This window comes from Balaenoptera borealis, assembly GCF_965194805.1.
Source record: "Balaenoptera borealis genome assembly, chromosome: 2".
NCBI lineage: Eukaryota > Metazoa > Chordata > Mammalia > Artiodactyla > Balaenopteridae > Balaenoptera > Balaenoptera borealis.
The window spans coordinates 127,182,352-127,202,701 of NC_138867.1; the positions used below are offsets into that span (position 1 = coordinate 127,182,352).

Sequence of the window (20,350 nt, forward strand, 5' to 3'; positions counted from 1 at the left end):
GAACTTATTTTTGATGAATACTAAGAGCTCTCACAGTAATAGGGATCTAAAACTTGATGGTCCCAGGTAGTGAACCTGTAGGTTTCTCTCACAACTAGAGGTTTGATTCCCTTTCAGAGGTTATAAGGTGTTGCAGGAGGCCCGTGGATTGCGATGTGTCACTCCAGGCAGTGGCATGCACTCTAATGGTGTTCCTGGGGAGATGACTAGTGCACTTATACTGCTGAGTTCTGCTTGCCCCTTTCCGTGGCCTTCCTGGATATCAGGGGATATGATGTCACCTTTTGCAAATTCTGAGTAAATAACTGAGCTTGAATCGCTAAGTTATAATGAGATGAGGGAAAAATAATCACCACTTACTTTGCATAGACTTTAATTTACAAAGCACACAGTTTCTCATTTCATTCCTGGAACAACTTCGAGATACACACAGGAAAGGGAGAATTATAATACATATAATCATGTTTAATGGATGCTGTTATTCATTATAGCTGAGGAGGCTGAGACAACAAGAATTAATTAGTTGCCCAAGGTCACATAGCTAGGACGTGAGAGCAAACCTGGAACCCAGGTCTTCTGATTCCCAGTCCTTTTCTCATGCACAGGGCAGCACTGTTCTTCCCAGCTGTGTAGCTGTGAAGACCCATTTGTAATCCTTAATTCTGGGAAAGGCATGCATCCTCAGCAGATTCTAAAGGATTTAGTGGAAGACCATATTCAGAGATAGAATTTAGTTCTTTTTTTTAAAATTATTTATTTTTTAAATTGAAGTATAGTTGGTTTACTATGTAGTACCAATCTCTGCTGTACAGCAAAGTGACTCAGTTATACACATATAGACATTCTTTTTTTTTTTTTTTTAAATAGAATTTAGTTCTTAAAGAGCCAAGTGAATAAAGAGAGAAGAGAACCAGATTTGGGGGAAGAGGACATGGGAGCTAATGTAACTGAACTCTAAGAAGAGGTGAATAAGTCCACGTTGTCTGAGAGGCTTTTACTCCACCCATTCATTAAAGATACTTTCTGGGATACTTTAGCTAGCTGGTCACGGAAGCCCTCTCTAGGGAAGTGGCAATTAAGCTAAGACCTAGGGGATGAGGAGATTCTAGCTTTGCAAAGAAACAGGAGAAAAGCAAACCAGGTATAGGGAACAAACAACATGTGTTCAGTTTCCAAGATGGACAGACTCACTGAAAGGCCAAGGAATCCCTCTGTGCTGGGAGCCGAAGGGAGGGAGGGTCTAAGATAAGGGGGCCCCCTTAATGACTGATCTGAGCCCAGAGGATGACTTCCAGGAGAAGATGAGACTTGAGGGAATCTTAAGGAAATAACTGACTTTATCTAAGGGAAGCACAGAAGAGGGCACTACCAGCAGAAGCGTAGGCAGAAGAGAAATTATTGGTGAATAATAATTGGGTAAGACAATCTCTTAATCCTTAAAGTGGAAGAGTAGGATAGGTTCACTGAGGTCCCTTTTAGGTTGTACCAACACGGAAACTGAGCCCAGAGAAGGCTGGCCAAGGGAACGGCAGGCCTGAGTCCAGCTCTCATGTCTCCCAGATTCCCATCCGGAGCTGGCTCCACCCCAGCTCCTTGCTTCTGCTGGCAGGGTGGCTGTCAGGAAGGAGGTTCAAGCTGTGGTCGGATGTGAGCATGAGGCCTCAGCAGAACCCTGCAGTGGGACCGTCTGCCCGGAGCCCCCCACAGCCAGCGCTGCAGCCCCCGACACTCTGATCTCAAAGCCAGTTCCTTTGTTCCCCCCAGAAGCTTCCCAAAGACCTCAGGAACCCCTTTGATTTTTTTTTTTTAACATTTCTCCACAAAACAATATGAGGAACAAGAGGAAAAGCATGGCCCCCATCACAAAGCTGTCTCAACCAGAAAAACAGGCCTGTGTCCTGCCAATTCCACTTAGTTTTGGGAGCTTCCCCAGGAAGAAAAGAGGTGTAGACATGGGGTTAGGAATTACCACACATCTCCTGGGGGGAAGACCACTCTTCACTCAGACCTGGGTCTCATCACAAACCTGGGGGATCAAGGGTCCCTGCACCAGCCTAGAACATGGTCAGACCTTCTGCCAAACTCCAACCACAGGACACTCAAATGCTTAGAATCAATAGCATTAGAGTGAAAGGAACCTCAGGACTCATGTGGTCCAATCTTCCATTTGTAAATGTAGAAACTCTGGCCTAGAGAGTGTCACCTTACAAGTCAGTCTGGTTGTTCCAGAGCAAATAAGAGCCAGGTGTATGAGCACGTACTGGATGTCTGACACGGTACTAAGTCGTTACATCTGTCATTGCTGTTGATGCTCACAGTGAGGGAGGTATTGCTATAATCTCAGCTTTACATGCTAAGAAGCTATGGCCTAGAGAGGTTAAGTCACTTCCCTAAGGTCACACAGCTGTGAAGAGCAGAGTCAGGACTCTAATTCAAACCATTTTATTCCACCGCCTCCAGGCTAATTCACATCCTGCTGCGTCAGGACTGTAAGCAGGACCTCCAACCTCCCAGCCCAGCGGAGCAACTTCCATTCCAGGTCCATTAATCCTGAACGTGGTCTTGACTATTTGCATTCCACTCAGCTCTTCCACAAAGAAGCCATGAGACCCATCACTCGTGTCCTGTCCTGCCTCCCCCACGGACCTGTGATTCTCTTTTGCCGCTTAATTCTGCACCCTCTCCTTCCCCCAGCCCCACACCAAATCATGATGGTGGTTCCTTCCTCTTTAGCCTCAGCTCAAATGTCACCTGTTAGGGAGACACCCGTCCCTTAGTGTCCATGATTGCCCCCTCTTCTCTTACTTTGCAGATTGCAATAAGTCGTCTGTGTGTTTATGTATTGTGTCCTCCCCACTGTTCCTGGCCACGCAGTGCTTGGCATGGAATAAACACTCAATCGGAAGTTGTTGAATAAATGAACAAATGAATGAACTAAAAAACAAAGGCATACCTTAGTTCTTTACATAAATTACTGCCAAAATCTCTCGTCTTACATGTGTCCAAATGATTTTGTTAAACCTACATAATCCAAAATCTCACCTGATCCGAGGGCCTGGTAATTAGGAGTGTGCCCTTCCAGGTCTTTCTCTATGCATTATAGATCTATGTATATGTAGTACCTATATAGGATCCCATTTGTGGAAAAACTGGTTTAACTATTTTACATGATATATTTTGTATGTGCTGTATGTTCTCTGTATTATATATGTATTATATCATATATAATACAATATACCCACATATATACATTATCCTAAAGAAGGACATACTGTATATATTTTTCTGCAATTTTCTTTTCTTACTTAATCACATACAGTGAAAATCTTCCCTCACTACTGCATGTAGATCTGTCTCATGTCATTAAAAACTACACATTATTTTTCAAATAAAAATAAGTATAGTACTCCCCCTTGGAGGGATATTCAGATAGTCTAGGGATGGCAAGTAGAAACTATCAGATCACAAGTACCTATCTCTGCCCACTGTTCCCACCCCTCATAGGCCACAAGGATTTTTGTATTCAAGATGAGGATGGATGAGGGTGTACTCATGAATGGACAGGAGCAGCACAGGAGTGGGGTGAGGGGGGCAGGCTGATGTGGAGGACAGAAGTATAGGATGGAGCTGGATGGGAACAAGAGAAACGCAACTGGAAAGAAAAGTTGGGGCCTAGGGCCGTGTTAGGCAATAATAGCAATGAGGGGGCAGGAAGTGGAGAGGAGAGCCAGAGACCACCCCAGTTAGGGACAGGAAGTCAGGAAAGAAGGGGGCTCTTTGAGGAGAAGAGAAGCAGGCAGCGGCCTGGGTGAAGCCCCCAAGTTTTCCTCTTTCCCATTGAACAAGGTGGAAAATCTGTCTCCCAATGGTTTTGCCACCTGGTTTTCCAACACCAGGAGCATTTGCCTGAGTGAGACTTGTTTATCTCCATTCTGGAGTCATAAAGTTCAAAACAAACTTCCAAACAAAGGGACCCTCTGCTCTGCGGTTCTCAGCTCCATTCTCTTGTGAGGGCAGAGCCAAGATTCTGCTTTCCTGATGATTTTCACAGCTGATTCCACCAAGGATCCCACCCCCAGCTTCCTCCTGCGTCTTTCCCGGCTGCCTCTGATTGTTGTGGACATCCTCACGGGTATTGCTTTTTTAGCCTCTTTTAACCCTTTTCTTCCTATCCTAATAACTGCTCAGGGAAGATAAGATTGTTTCCCCAACAGAAGCTAATTGGCGCTTTTAGACTGGACCAATGGTCTCTCCAAAGAGCTGAATTCATCAGCACCCAGGTGGATGTAGTATTAAAAGAACCCTAGACAAGAAGAGCTGGTCAGTTAAGCCCCCTGTAATTGGAAAATTCTGAGGCATATTTTCATGGCCACCGCTCTATGGAAAAGCCCAAAAGTTCTACATCAGTAGAAAATGACAGGACTGTCTCTGAGGGTAGGTATAAATGAGGGATGATATTAATAATTAGCATACATCGTCTTCATTTGCCAAGCATTACACTGAATATTATCATACACACAACAATCCATAAGGTAGGTACCATATTATAACCATTTTATAGATGAAGAATTTGAGGCTTATAGAGGCTGAGTCTCTTGCTAGTAAACGATGGAGCTAAGACTGAAAATCAGACAGGCTGGAAACTGCTCCTGATCTCTTAACCAAGCCACCATCTTGTTTACCTAATTCATACTTGTCTTAGTTAGTTACTGTCTATCCTCACTCCTCCCAAAAGATTTATGCTCCAGGAGGCCAGGGTCCTTGTCTGTCTTGTTGTATCCCCAGCTGCCAGCACAGGGCCTAGCACCAAGTAGACACTCAATAAATGACTGCTGAATGAATGAATGAATGATATGCTTTTATTTGACTATGTAAACCTGAAATCTGAAAAGTTCTGAACATTGAGGTTTTGGGTGATAACTAAATATGTTCACTGAAAAGTCTTAATTTTACATATTAAATTTACCTGAACTTTCTCCCAGGGCAAAAAAAATTAGAACCTAGCAAGTTACATGTAACTTGGGAATTGAATAAAGAATCTCAATCTGAAAATGTAGGGGGTCTCTAAAGAGATCTTTGGGAATCATTTAAGTATGTATTAAGCACTACTATGTTTTCAAAGTTATTCTAGGCCTTTTCAGTAGCAAAGAGTGGTCTGTGAATCACCTGGGATGCTTGTTTAAAATGCAAAGCAAGGGAACCAGAAGCCATTTTTGCAGATCTCTCAGGTGATTATTATACAAACAAAATTGTGAGGAGGTTCCCCCTCCATTGGCAACAACTCTTAATAAGCTATCAAAACATGTTTCAGCCATTGACCCTTCAATTTATCTAAAGGTCCTTTAATCGCTGTCACATCTTGGGGTCCTGAGCCATATCAAAGTTTTTCACCCTGTGTAAGGCAGAAACATTGTATTTATCTAAAAGATGTTCTTTCCCCAGTTTTAAGAGGGTGTCCACCTACCCTTACCCTGGCATCTCAGACTGATGCAGTGACTCACTCTCACAAGGGACCAACCTAGAAATGAGACGCTCTAGTCCAGTTCTGCCGCCACATGTTGTGTGTCTGAGGGCAGGTGGCTCAGCCTCTCTGACCCACTGTTTCGTTGTCTACAAATTGGGGGTGTGAGTGTTCACAGCTTTTTTATTCTACCCATGCTCTAACCAGAGACATGCTATACACAGGGATTATGTGTCCTTTCAGTCTTGTTCTTCTACACTCCGAAATCATAGTTCTGTGACCACGAACTAGGTTCAGAAGGTGACAGGGCAAGTAGTCAGGGGAATGTAAAAAATCTCACCTCACTGAATTCACCATGACCAAGAGAATCAGAATTTAGGTCTCTTTAATACACACCTACAAAAACTGATTCCAGGAAAAAGAAAACTTTTGGCCATACAAAACTGGGTGAACCAGTGAGGTTGAGTCATGAGGGTACACACCTGCTGTTTGCCTCAGACAGGGAGGTGTTTCAAGGCGGGGGTTCCTAGAGCTTCTACCCTTGAGGGCTGCATGATATTAGATCCAGGAGAGACCTGGGGCATTTTGTCAACAAATATTTATTGATACCCACTATGTGCCAGGTGCTCTTCTAGGTATTGAGGGCCTGGCAGTGATCCCAAATGACAAGACCCATACTTTGATGGAGCTAATATTCTCATGGAGAAGAGGGATGATTAAAAACATTGTAACAAATGAGTCAGCGATAAGGGGTATGAAGGGGGAGGTAGGGACAGAAGTTAGCAGACTGGAGGAACCCCTAATCTCTTATCCACGTGTCCAGTCGCCACCTTCTACACTTGGGGACGAAGAGGCAGAGACAGCAGTCACCTGCTCAAGACCAGACTACACCCAGCTGGTGAGAAGCAGAGTTGGAAGTGAACACTGTCTTCCTGCAAAGCCAATCCTTTCTTCACAGCCCTTCCCGATGAAAGGTCTATTTTCCTATCATGGTCTAGCCCTTAGACCCCAGAATCAAGGGAGGGAAACAGCGCTCAAGTACCCCCTTGCTGGCCGCAGGACACAGGGTCCCATCCGACCCCCTTCACAGCCCAGGACCCAGGGAGAAGCCCGGGCGGGGCGGGGCCTGGACACGCGCCGACACGTCCAGCAGGTGGCAGCAGCGAGCGGCCGCGCCCCCTGCGCAGCCACCCCGAGAGCCCGCATCATGGATGTCGAGCTCTCCTATTTCGCTTTGCTCGCCTTGGAATTCGAGACCCCAGACGAGGACCAGGATTCATGAACCGGTCGCAGGGGCCCGGGCAGGGGCCTCTGGCTCCCGACGCTGGCCGAGAGGTGGGTCCTGGGGCGGGTCGCTGCTCGCGGCGCCCGGGTGGGGACGCCCTGCCCAGCGGAGCCCGGCGCCCCGCGCGCTGCCCCCGCCCTGCCTCCCTGTGGTCCACACCCCCTTTGGGCTCCCGAGCCGCTGGGCTGCAGTAGTCGGGGTGCGCGCGAGCAGGCGCTACCAGCCCTGCTTCGGCCGGCAGTCGGGTCCCGGGAGCGGGCGGACCCGGCGCCCGCGTCCTCTCTGCCTCCTCCTCCTTCCTGCTCTCACCTGCGCCCATTAGCCCCCTCGCCTTCAAGGCCAGGGGCTGCAGCCCAGACTGAGAGGGGGACAGCAGAAAGAGAGAGAGCACCTGAGGATACAGAGCTGACACTGGACTGCCCTTTTCACCCCCAGGTGATGAGTGAGGTCGGAAGATCGCAAGATTTAAAAAGCATCTGGAGTCTCCGTATTGAAAGACCCAGTGCAAAGGCATCACCATGAACACGAGCAGTAAGTGGGTCCTCCTCTTCTTTGCCATGGGAACAGGGTGGGGGCGGGAGGTGCAGGAGCCGGCGCTGGGGCTGCCTGGAAGGAGGAAGGAAGCCTGGCACGGGGGGACACATGGCCCCCAGACTCCTCCTTGGTCCTTTCTGTGCTCCCTCCTGGGCACAGGGATATGGCTCCGGCTTTTCACGATGATGTGCTCATGTTTTATTGGCAGCGCCACTTGTCTCTGTGGGGAAGCCTGCTTGTCTCCTTCTAGCAATGCCTGGGAAGGCCTCGGAAGCAGTAGTGTGGCCATTGTCTGACTGGGGGGGCTCTGAGGAGACCTCTGGGCTCACAGCTGGAAAGCCAAGGAAGGCCCTGCTTGTCCTGGAGCTGGGAGGAGCCGGGAGGCTGGCCTCGGGCTGGTGGGTGGGTGGGTGGGTGGATGTGGGCAGGCCGTGGGATAGGAACGAGCAGTTTGATAAACAAATCATCAGGAAACCACCTTTGAGTCTGGAGATTGTGAAATATCCTGCTCTTGTGTGCAGGCAGCCCCAGGGGCACAGGGCTGATTTTTTCACACACCTGCAGGCTCTTTAGCCATCATGAGAATGAGAGAAAAGAGACAAGCCCTTTGGCCAAGGTCTCTAACATCCCAGAAGCAGCAACTGCTTTGCGTAGCCAGCACCAGACATTTTGCTGCTGGGCTGAGCCTCAGCTGCTGAGAAATGCAGTAAGAAATTCGAGGCCCAATCCCTTTCTCTTCAATATAGTCCCTTTGACCATGGGCACCTGCTGGGGCGGGTGGCGTGGGTGCCACCTGGAGGGAGGTCGGGGTTCAAGTCCCCCCCTCCTGCCTCCCGACCAGCTTTGCTTGTCTGGGTTATTTAGCAGCAGGTGGGGTTGTTAAACCAGAGAACCCCTAGGAACATTGACTTCCCTGGGTCTATGACTTTGCCATCTCCTCTCTGGATCCCAAATTGCTCATCTGTGAAATGAGGAGGGTTGAATTAGAGGTCCTTCTAATCTAAGAATCTGCAAGTTTCTTCTAAAACAGCTAGAGCTGAGAAACACGGCCATACAAATCAGTACCTTCTGAGGCTGTGCCCAGACCAAACCCAGTTTCCTCACCCTCCCTCCATTTCAAGGCTGTTGGCATGGAAGGGGGGAAAACAAAGCGAAAGCCAGGGAGATGGAAATGAAATATATTTATTTACTATGTATTTGTATGACTCATCTCTCTGCTGTCTTCCTTTGTGTATTACATAGCTATGCTAAGCAAGCGAGTGTAGCTGGACTCCCTCTGCCTCTTACAGCCCAAGAATTTTGCCTCTTGATTTTGACAATCTGGAACAGGGCCGCGGCTTCACACCAGGCTCAGGAAAAGAGCAAAATTAGGTAGAACTGATCACCTAATGGGCCACATATTTGCATCTGTGAGCTCTCAGACAAGTAAGGATGTGAACTGCCTGTCGCTTCTCACTGTCTCTAGGGGAAAAAATGTTTTTATGGGAGTCCTTTCTCACTAAACGACAGAAGAGATAGATGGCTCATTTATTTTTCAAGGAACTAAGAAATAAGGTAACAAGCAACAGACCCTGCCCTTTTCTCTCTTTGGAATCATAAGGAACTCTCATCCCATTAGCAACACTGAGTATTCCTAAAAGAAGGAAACAGATTTTACTTTTTTAAAATTTTCAAATAACAACCAATAGAATTGAATACTGCAGAAGAAGAGGACTAACAAAAATGCCATTCCAGTCTCATATACTTTTTCTAAGTGGGGAGAGTGTGTTTATTTTCTGGGAGTAGTGGAAAATAAACAGAGTGACTTGGACAGCCTTGGGGACCCCTGAGGTTCCCGAAGAGGAAGTGCTTCTCCAAAGGGCTGCCTGGGGGCACACTGGAGAAACTCACGCTCAGGCTTAGAGGCTGGGCTTCATCATCATTGAGGTTCCTCCCCACCCTGGGAGTCTGCAAAAGGAGAGGGTAGAAATCAGACATTGCAGGAGTGAAGGAGTGACAAGGTCATAAGGTCACAGGGACAGAGTGTTGGCATGAGGTCCTTGGGGTGACCTGATGTAAGCAAAAATGCTCTCCCCTTTAGGATGTGAAATTCTTAACTCAATCCTCATGCCTGAAATTGAACCTAAGAGAAACTGTTACTCAGTTTTTCTTTCACTTCCACTTATTGAGTCCTCACTCTTTACCAGCCACTGGGCTATGCATTTCACCTGCACCATCTACCCAAACTCTCACATGCAACCTGTGAGATGGGCATTATTGCTCCAGTTTTACAGGTGAAACCTTTTAGCTAATGTTCAATAACTTCTTCAAGTCATGCAGCTAATTGTTGGATTTTGAAACGTACTTGGATGCATAACATTTTTGACAGTGTGTGCCATGCCTAACCAACAGTTCAGATGTCACCACTGAGGTGGGGGCAAAGCATGCGCTTATTATTACATTGCTAATCACTTCATCTGGAGAAGAGGAGCCTCGGCTACAGTCTTACAGCTCATAGGAGTTGATATAGCTCGGGCCCTGCAATCAGGTGGGCCCAGGTTCTAGTTCTCCTATTTTCACTTATTAACTGTGTGGTCCTCAGCATGGTTGTCTCATCTGCAAAATGGGAACGATGGGACCTACCTCAGAGTGGAATGGAGATAATTGTTCATGTGTCGTGTAAAGTTCAGAGAGTGGTAACCGGGACGTAGCTGGCATCATGTCAGCGATGGTGGCCAGGCTGTCATTGTCACTGCAGTAGTCATTGTGGTTCTTGTCATTGTTGACTTTATGAAATTAGCGAGCAGGTCACTCAACCTCTCGGATGTCACATCTTTGTCATAAATTGAAAGGAATGTGGAAGTGTGATCTTGAGGATTAAACAGGATTGTGAGGGATTGCTTTGTAAGTATATGTAAATTTTTTTTAATTAATTAATTTATTATTTATTTATTATTTTTGGCTGCGCTGGGTCTTCGCTGCTGTGCGCGGGCTCTCTCTAGTTGCGGCGAGCGGGGGCCACTCCTCGTTGCAGTGCACTGGCTTCTCATTGCAGTGGCTTCTCTTGTTGCAGAGCATGGGCTCTAGGTGCGCGGGCTTTCAGTAGTTGTGGCTCGCGGGCTCTAGAGCACAGGCTCAGTAGTTGTGGCACACGGGCTTAGTCGCTCCGTGGCATGTGGGATCTTCCTGGACCAGGGCTCGAACCTGTGTCCCTTGCATTGGCAGGCGGATTCTTAACCACTGCACCACCAGGGAAGCCCCTCTAAATTTTTTTTTATTAATAAGAAACACGTCTCAGGTGGCAAAAACAGGGGAGTGCCCAGTCAGCAACTCCTCAGAGTACATTTTAGTTTCATCAGAATTCTTTCTTCTGAATTCTAGCTGAGCTTTAGCACACCACAAAGCAGGGCTGTGAGAGAAATGGGTAATTTTGGAGATGTAGAGTGGGATGGTGGTCCAGACCTGGCAGAATGCAACAGGTAGGCTGCAGCCCTCTGAGCCAGTAAGGAAAAGGGGAGGAGGGCTCCTTGCAGAGAGAACAAGACACCAAAGGCATGAGCAGGACACCCAGGGCTAGTACTGAGATGGTACCTCCCCTGGGCCAAGGGCTTCAGGGAAAGCAGAGTCATCATTTCTACCTTGGCCTCTGTGGGGTGGGTCTACTGTCCAACCTTTCCTTCCCCCTGCACACCCAACCTAATTCCAGGGATCTGTTATTTGACTCCCAACCTGCTGAGGCAGCCTCCTAACTGGTCTCCCTTCACCTACTCCAGCCCCCTTCAGTCTCCCCATCCACCCTCCGCATCACACTCTGCTTAAAACGCAGGTCCCATTGCTCTTAAGATGTGAGAGGAAACCCCTCAGCAAGGCCTGGAGGGTCCCCTGTGGCCCAGCCTTGCTCACAGCCCAGCCTCATCCACATGTGCCTCTACATTCTCCCATGTTCCTGTCATGTTTGCCTCCTTCCATTCCCTCCTGGAAAGTTCCCTGCCACCAGCACCAGACCCTCTGCCCACCACCCCTGTTCACCCAGGATGGCCCCTCCTTACCCTCCCAGCCCCAGTCCAGCTAACAGTCCCCGATGATGTTCTCTTCTGTGCACCTTGGCCCTGTTCCTTCAGAGCCTTGTCTGTGTCATCACACACTCACCCCTGGGTCTCATTTTCCTGAACCTACAGAGCAAGCAAAGAACTGACCCCAGACCCCTTGCTCTCATGTAATCCCCAGAGCCACGAGGGCCTCACCACCTAATGTGCATTTTCTTAGGCAGCAATAAGTCTTTGGTTATTCCCTGTCAGTGTCTCCCATTCCCTGTTGGCCCCAGGAGTTCCCAAGACCTGGGAATCAAAGCCAGGGGAGACTGAGTTGACCCCAGAACGTCAGAGGCCCTGAGCACCAGAGTCAATTCTGTGTGTCGTAAAATGCTGTGCTTTGCTTGGGTTGGAATTCCCAGAGCTCCTGAAGGCTGTGGCTTTCCTAGGCACAGAGCCAGCGCTGGCTCATCTTGAAGTTGGAGAGCGTCCTGCATACCATGTACAGTGGTACCAAGAGCCATTCTCCCTCATTTCATTGGCTTCTTCTGATGGCCCCTTCCTTGGTTGTTATCGTGGCTTGGCATGCCAACAAGCTACTTTTTTGGAGTAGACTTTGTTTTGTTGAAGAGAGCATTAAGGGGTCATATAACCCTCACAAAGATGTCATGGGATAAGCAGACAGCACACTGGGGCAGTAAAAGCCCAAGCTTTGGGGTATGGATTCCTGAGTTCAAATTTAAGATCTGTCATGTAGTCTCTCTATAATATTGGACGGGATAGATTATGTCTCAACCTGAATTTTTATCATTATAAAATGTTGGCAGTAGTGCCAATCGGGTTGTTGTGAGGATTAAGTGAAATAACATGAGAAACTCAGTGGTAGTGGGTCTCAGGGAATGAAGTTGAATCTGAAGTTGAGTTGGCCATTGAGTAGAGCAAAGTTCTGAAATGATGGTGTCATAAGAGCCAAACCCTCTAGTTGAAAATTAGCCTGTTTTGCTGGTATTGTGACCAGCGCTGGGTTCTGTACGTAAGAGAGCCATGGCTTTCAGGAAGCCTTCAGGAAGATGATTAACCTGGTATTGTACATGGCATGAGTCTAAAAGGGCAAGGCAGGAAGTTAGATCCTAGATGAGAGACAATTAGCCTAGTTCAGAAAAGGTCTGATGGCCAGGATTTGGGTGGCTGTAAGAATAGAAATAAGGGGAAAGATGCTTTAGAAAATAAAGTCTGCATGGCCTTGCACCTGATCAAGTTATAGGGTGAAAGAGAAGAATCTGTCTTAGGGTCCTGGCAGGGAACAGATGTGCAATTTGAGGGGAGTTAAACAGAAGGAGTCTTTGCAAGTGTGTGAGAAGGGTGTAGAGAAACAAACAAGGAGAAGCCAGGATGGCCCAAGACTGGGAGGCTAGTAACAGCGACCCATTACCACTCTTACCACACCTGCCCCCAGACCTAAAAAGGAAAAAAAAAAAAAAAAAGGAAGCCAGAGACCCAGTAAGCGGTAGGTGAGGGACTGCCTGGCGGGAGCTGTGGCCTCTGGCTCCCAGAAGGCAGCCAGCTCATGGCAACACCCCAAGGAAGGAACCAGGGGAATAAATATCCTGACCTCTCTCTCCTTCCTCCCTTGGATTTCCTACGGTACCCGATCCAACCGGGAGCCAGAGGGCAAGGAAGGCTCTGGCTTGATGGGCCCACCATGGTCAGCCTCCCAGGGTAGAGAGAGAGCAGAGTGGATCTGGGGAGGCAAGGGATTTCAGCATTGAAGACACCAGCACAAGGAGCACGATGACCTTCCTCTGCTAATGTCATTGCCCAGGTCAGGAACTCTAAGAATTCCTAGAGGAAAGGATCCATTGTAAACACAAACACAGGAAGATACCCTCTAAAGAAATTCTAAATTTGCAGAACAGATGAAATAGAGATGATTGTATACTTCATAAGAATAGAGATTTTTTTTTTTAAACAGTGCTTCCCAAATGAATGGAGCACTTGTTGACAAATGACCACTTAAGGCTAAAGGATGGTTAGAGGAATAATATAAGGAACGATGTTAAAACAGTCCAAAATGAGTATAACACATCTCTGCAAATCACAATGTGATTTCAAGAGTACTTGCATTGCATGAAGGAAGTGATATCAGTTCTGAACGCCAACACTCCTATCTGGCAAAAGCTTTATCTGGCTGAGATAACATCTGGTGTCGTGAATATCAACAACTGGCTAATACCCGGCATTAGCCAGATACCATTGTAAAGAACAGAAAACAACCAGAAGTGTGTGAGTACCTCTTACTTGTTGAGTGTTTTGCCAGTTAAATTGTTTTTAAAGGGCACAGCTGGGTTCACCTTCCAGCCCTGCCCTTTCCTTGCTGTGTGTGCTTGGGCAAGTCACTTACCTTCTCTGTACCTCTGATCCTCATCTCAAATGATAATCACAGGGGGTGTAGTAATAGTGCCTCTCTCACAAAGTTGTTATAAAGAATAAATAATTGCTTAAAATGGTGCCTGGCATATAGCAAATGTTTATAAAATGAATAAAAATAGTGTGTATTAGTTTGCTAGAGCTGCCATAACACAAAAGTACTACAAACTGGGTGGCTTAAATCACAGAAACGTATTGCCTCACAGTTCTGGAGCTGAAAGTCCAAAATCAAAGTGTCAGCAGGGTTGGTTCCTTCTGAGGGCCATGAGGAAAGGATCTGCTCCAGGCCCCTCTCCTTGGTTGTGGGTGGCCATCTTCCCTCTGTTGTCTCTTCACACTCGCTTTCTGTCTATGCATATCTCTGTGTCCAGATTTCCCCTTTTGATAAGGACACCAGTCTTATTGGATGAGGGCCCACCCTAATGACATCATTTTAACTTGATTACCTCTGTAAAGACCACATATCCAAATAAGGTCACATTCTGGAGTACTAGGGCTTAGGACATCTCTATACGAATTTGAGGGGACACAATTAAATCCGTAACATAGTGTTTGTTAAGTAAATGACTCCTCAAGGAGAACATTTCCCTGTGGATCAGTTTTCCTGAATACCGGCCACTCCCCAGGGCTAGTGTAGGATGCTGATAGTTGGTTATCTACCTAGTCTTGATGTTTAAACCTTCATTTTACCAGCTCTGACCAGCAGAGATGGAGCCTGCCCCTGAGAACTTGAAGGGGAGGGTTCACACGTAGGAGGTGCCCAGAAAAGAGGACCGTGCTGACTCAGTGTTCCACAGTCAGTCTGTCTGCAGAAAACGCACTCCCCACCTTACCCCTATTCTGGCCATTATGCACAACTGTAGCATTTCAACAGTGAAATGGAATTTACAGTCGTGGTAGTTTTTTTCAATCTACCTACTTCCTGGGAACGTCCAACATGGATAATAAGAATTGGATTGTTCATTTGTTCACTCAACAAATATTTACTGACCACCAGCTCTGTGCCAAGCATGTTGCTGGAGACACAGCAGTAAATATATCAGGCATGATCCTTGCTTTCGTGGATCATACAGGTCCGGCAAAATGGGCTAGCTGGTGGCCAGCATGATGAGACGTGTTTTATTTGCCCTACACCAGCTTTTCAGTGAGTTTGAATTATTTGCAAACACTCAGAAATCAAAATTGGGATTTCTAGCTTCTCTTTAAAAAGAGTTGAAAGACCTTGCATCCCTGCCTCTATGTTCCTACATGACAGACAACAGTAAGTAGAATTGCCTGTGTTCAGGGGGGCATGTACTGGTCTCTAGAGAGCCACAGTTGCCACCACTTCCTATTACATTGCACAAGGACAGCTTAATATTTTTCTGTTACCTTGCCACTGTAGGCATTTGAATTTATTTTTAATTGAAGTATAATTGATTTACAATATTGTGTTAGTTTCAGGTATATAGCAAAGTGATTCGTGTATATTTTTTTTTCTATTTTTTTTCCATTATAAGTTATTATAAGATATTGAGTATGGTTCCCTGTGCTATACAGTAAATCCTTATCCATTTTATCTATTTATCTATTTTATATATGGGCATTTGAATTTTTTAACCCTAGTCTAGTAGATGATCCATATAACATCAAACACAGATCTGAGGAAACCGCAGCATATCTGTTCATCATAGGAGACAGTCCTGTCTGGAGTTAGCAATTGATTAACAATGCCATGCCGTAAAGTGCTCTTGAAGTGAGCAAAATCCTGCTTCGTGTCCTTATTTCCCCAGCTGACCCATTCCCAGAGGGTGAGATCATATCCTGTTGGATACAGTTGGGCAAACAATGTCCTACCCCCATCTCCTAGAGGTCAGTCTCACTTCCAGGGGAATCTGTTAGTAGGGGGTGGGACATAGACAAAAGGAAAGCAGTTCTGGATAACTGGTCCCAGCTCTGGGTACCTTTTCCAGCCAAAGGAAGGTACCCTGGGAGGCTGGACTGTTGCAGAGATTGTTGTGACATATGGGACATGCCTGCTCCAGTGGAGGACATCTAGTCAACAGCATGAGCTCTATATCAGTAAGGTCAGTTTATACACCCACCCAGCTAAGGGATAATTACTGAAAGGTCACACATTGACCCTAAATGGCTACTCAAGACCTCTCCTCTGTTATGATGGGGGTCTCCTGCGTGAGAAAGAAAGGTGAGAAATTGGATAATGCTAACATAATTTCTTCACTTGAGAGCAGATTTTTCTTCATTTCTCTGGAAGAAATCAGCATAGCAAATCATTCATAGAAGGCAAAGCACAGTGCCTAGTACATTGTCAGTGCTCAAAAGATACTTGATGAATCAATTCATTAATTTAAAAAACCCACTCTCTTTTTCTTTATGAAGATCTCTCTTAGTTTCATTTTTATGACCATTTGCTAAGTTGCCCACCTGGATATTCCAAGGCACTTCAAATTCAAACTAAAATTTAATAAACTTATTCTTTTTAAAAGAAAAAAACCTTCTTCTACTCTGTGGTCCCAGTTGATTGCTAGAACCTCCATCTACCCAGGAACATAAGTTAGTAGTCAGAAAGTAGCCCTCATCTGCATTTCCCTTTCCTTCACTCTCCTGTGTTCAGTGTGTGCCCACATCTGGTCATTCCTACCTCCCAAACATGACCTGAACTCTTCCTTCCTCAACTGCCATCACTTCCCAATGTCTACGGCACCAGCCATTGGAGTAAATGGCTGGGGGAGAACTGAGTTGCTCTCAGGTTCAGTTGGAGGCATCAGAGCCATGTGGGCCGCTGGACAGTGTGACTCCAGGCTGCAGGGGCAGGAGGCGGTCGTAGCACTGCTCTGCAGAACCCTGATTAGGCTGTACCTGAGCGGTGCGTTCAGGGCGGAGCATGCCTAGGAACCGTGGGAGGACTTCAGACACGCTGGGGAGAGGGCCCTGAAGGAGCAGTAGGGAGTTAGGCCCACACTCTGGTTTTGTGTCCCCAAGAGGGCATGGATGACCCTTTGACGATTTCACACAGTGCTGCTGGGTTGTGCCCTGCAACCCAGCAGTCGTAGCCTCTTTTCTGAGGGCACCACCATCCAGACAGAAGGTCCAGACAGGCTCCATTTTGCTGTCCTGTTGCCCCCTGTGCTGTGGTTACTGCTGTGTGCTCGTGCCACAGGCCCACCCCCTCTTTTGGCAGAATTCCACTCTCTACTGCATGTATCATTTCAAAAGCTTTTGCCTCGCATCTGCTTAATTTTGTGCAAAGCACAGGTCTTTCTCCATGGGCTGTTATCTCTTGTCCTCGCCAGCGCCAGCAGGGCCAATGAAAGGACTGCTTTGCAATAGTCTAATGATACAGTTGATCTATTTTAAGCACCTGAAGCACACTCCACCGAGTGCCAATCTTCCCACAGCAAGCTGCTCTCAGCGTGCAGGGGCAGGGCCAGCCCAAGGTCTGTTCCTGCTTTTTGAAATCTGGAGAAAGAGCCCAGGGATCCAGACCCTGCCCATCCAAGGATGATCTAAGGCAACTGTATAATTAGATATTTTCACAGTCAGCATGAGATGTTGTACAAGGAGAATTGCCTGTGATTATAGGGCGCAGGAACCTCAAGTGACCATAAATTCCTCTTTCAAAGGGCAGAGACAGAGCCTGGGCCCTTTACATGGAGGGAGAAGGGACCTGGGAGGCAGCATTTCAGAAACAAAGAGAAGCCCAAACCCCATCAGAGATGCCTTAGCCTCACACCCATTTTTTCTCCTCCTCCTTCTCAAGAGACATTCTTTTCCAATTACAGCCTATTTGAGTGCAATTGTTTACAAATAGTATTTATTTAATCCTTACAACAATCCTGCATGGCCCTTCCCTGCTCTGTATCTAAGGATGGTCCCCCCCCCGCCCCCCCCCCGTGTTGTTGGCTTTCACCATCCTTCACAGAACTCACCACAGTCAGTAATTGTTTTAGCCATTAGCTTGTTTTCTTCATTTCTGTCTCTTTCCCCTTTTGGACTATAAGCCACATGATGGCTCTGTGACAGGCCTGTTTTGTTCACTGCTGAGTCCTCCAAACTCATTACAGCACTTGGCACAAAATGATGACTGCCAATGACAGTTCATGTTTGTTGAGCATTAACTGTCTGCCAGGCTCAGTGCTAAGCTCTTCATAGACATGAATGCACTTAACCTTCACGGAAGTCCTGTGAGGTAGATGCTATAATATCCTCATTTTACAGAGGTGCAAACCGAGGCTCAGAAAAGAGGTCGTTGGCCCTAAATCTCATATTTAATAAGTAATGAAGCCGTGAATGAATATGTGAATGGATGAATTTCACATGGAATATTTAATACTCCCATTTTGCATAAAAGGGAAATGAGGTTCAAAGGTACAGTCTCCTGGCCTTGGTCACACAAGCTGGGAGGTGGTGGGGCAGGTGTTTGAAACCATGTCGAGCTGACTCCGAGGATCTTTTCCCTCCTTCCTGCTTCCTTCTCTTCACCGTCTTTCCCCATTTTACTGTGACGAGAGTCATGGGGGGAAAGTATGGGTTAAGGTGGCTGGTCTTGTTTCCTGTTGGATGTCCCAGCACTGCTCCCCTGTTCGCTAGGGCAATGACACAAATCCCTGCTCTGTGCATGGCGATGTGCCAGGAGCTGTGGGATCGGAGATGCATAGGACAGAGAGCGTGACCTCAGACGGCCTCCTTCCAGTATCACCCAGGGGCGGACACGAGCATGTGTGGCTAAAATATGGCGAAACCCTCTTGGGTGCTGAGAGGGAAGGACAGAGTGAAGAGGGAGACAGGCCAAATTCCCCTGGAAGACCTGGGGAATACTTTGTGGAGAAGGTAGCACTCAGTCTAGACCTTGCGACGTAGCTTGGAAGCGGACGAAGGGCATTCCAGATGGGCTCATCCATCCGTTCTCCCAGGCAAGCTTCCACAATCGCTTGTTATACAACTTCTGCATCCCTGGCCCCTGGCTTGTCGCAGGGAGGGCGAAATAAACAGATACAGAGAGTTTCGGGAAAGGTCAGGAAGTCCGGTTGTCTGTAATCTGTGGAGTATGAGGAGGTGGCCAGTGAGGAAATAAGGCTGGGGAGCTGGTGAGGATCAGATCTCTGAGAGTTTTACACGCCAGGCCGGGGAGTATTTGTTACAGTCTGTGGCCAGTGAGGAGCCATGAGAGGTTTTGAGCTGAGCAGTGACACCATCCCCCGCCCCCCACCCACCACCAAGCTGTGCATTATTTAGGAAGATCTCCCCAGCAACACGCACCTGATGGATGGGAGAGCCCAGAGGCAGTAGAGGCAGGCTAAGCACCGTGGAGCAGGTGTGAGTGGATGAGAGGGGAAGGCGTGGGGAGCAGAGAGGATGAGCTGGCAGTGGTTCCCCCAGCCACACTCTGCATTGCTGTCGGCGTTACTGCTCTTGTACTCGCAAGTGGACCTGTTACCTGATTCCGATTGCTGGGACTGTGCGAACTGATACTTTGAAAAACTGGGTTACTGACCAAATCGAGACGCCTTAGATAGTGTATTTGATAAGCACTTGAGCTGTGGAGTCAGACTGCCTGGGTTCAAATTCCAGCTCAGCCACCGACTAGCTGTGCAGCCTTCAGTGACTTGCTTTGCTCTCCACCCTCACACACAGCTTCAGCTTCCTCTCAAGAAGGGAGTAATAGGGCAGGGCTGAGTAAGGGAATGGGTGTTAGATGCTTAGCACACACGCAGTAATGATTAGCAGCAGTAAAGTAGTGAAATACATTTGAATGTGTTGGGAAAACCCCCCCTTCTTCTTTTTTTTTTTAAATGGTGGTATCTTTTTTTAATATATAAATTTGTTTATTTATTTATTTATGGCTGTGTTGGGTCTGCGTTGGGTCTTCACTGCGTTGGGTCTTCACTGTGGTGCACGGGCTTCTCATTGCGGTGGCTTCTCTTGTTGTGGAGCACGGGCTCTAGGTGCGCAGGCTTCAGTAGTTGTGGCACGTCAGCTCAGCAGTTGTAGAGCGTGGGCTCTAGAGCGCAGGCTCAGTAGTTGTGGCACACGGGCTTAGTTGCTCCTCGGCATGTGAGATCTTCCTGGACCAGGGCTCGAACCCGTGTCCCCTGCATTGGCAGGCGGATTCTTAACCGCTGCCCCACTAGGGAAGTCCTGGAAAACCCCTTTCAATATACAAATTAATCAACACATGGTTAGGACCAGTCACCTCTTGATCTTTCCATTGGAAAGGGGAGCAGAGGTATGTACTGATAACCCAGGACTTTTATTTAGCTAACATTTAAGGAGGGCTTTATTATATGTCAAACTATATTCTAAACTTTCCATGAATTGTCTCTTTTGATACAGATGTGAGTCAGCAGTGAAATTAATGTTGTAGAGGACAGTCCTGCTTGAATAGGGAGCATGTATTGGCAGACTTTTTCTGTAAAGGGCCAGGTTGTAAATATTTTGGGCTTTGTGGGCCATACGGTCTCTGAGGCATGAAAGCAGCCCATGACAATATGTGGTCAAATGGATGAGGTGGCAATCCGATCACAATTTATTTCCAAAAATAAAGGTGGAGGGGGATTTAATCTGTGGGCCAGTTTGCCGACCCTTATGCTAGATGACCTCTAAGACCTCTTGCAACATTAGAATTTCAATCTA

The 20,350-nt window shown here is 47.2% G+C and overlaps 1 protein-coding gene across 7 annotated transcripts in view; it reads left to right on the forward strand.

Annotated features, from left to right (window-relative positions):
* The window catches only part of ABLIM3 (actin binding LIM protein family member 3), a 185,163-nt gene that overhangs the window by 36,018 nt on the left and 128,795 nt on the right, over positions 1-20,350 (forward strand). For 6 of the 7 annotated variants that reach the window (XM_082382719.1, XM_082382715.1, XM_082382714.1 and 3 more), the window contains exons 1-2: positions 6,637-6,796; positions 7,182-7,277. In XM_082382719.1, coding sequence (XP_082238845.1) covers positions 7,265-7,277 — 13 coding nt within the window. In that variant the 5' untranslated portion in view covers positions 6,637-6,796; positions 7,182-7,264. Of the gene's footprint in view, positions 1-6,636; positions 6,797-7,181; positions 7,278-20,350 lie in introns of those variants that run through there. The other variant, XM_082382713.1, reaches the window with a different exon arrangement.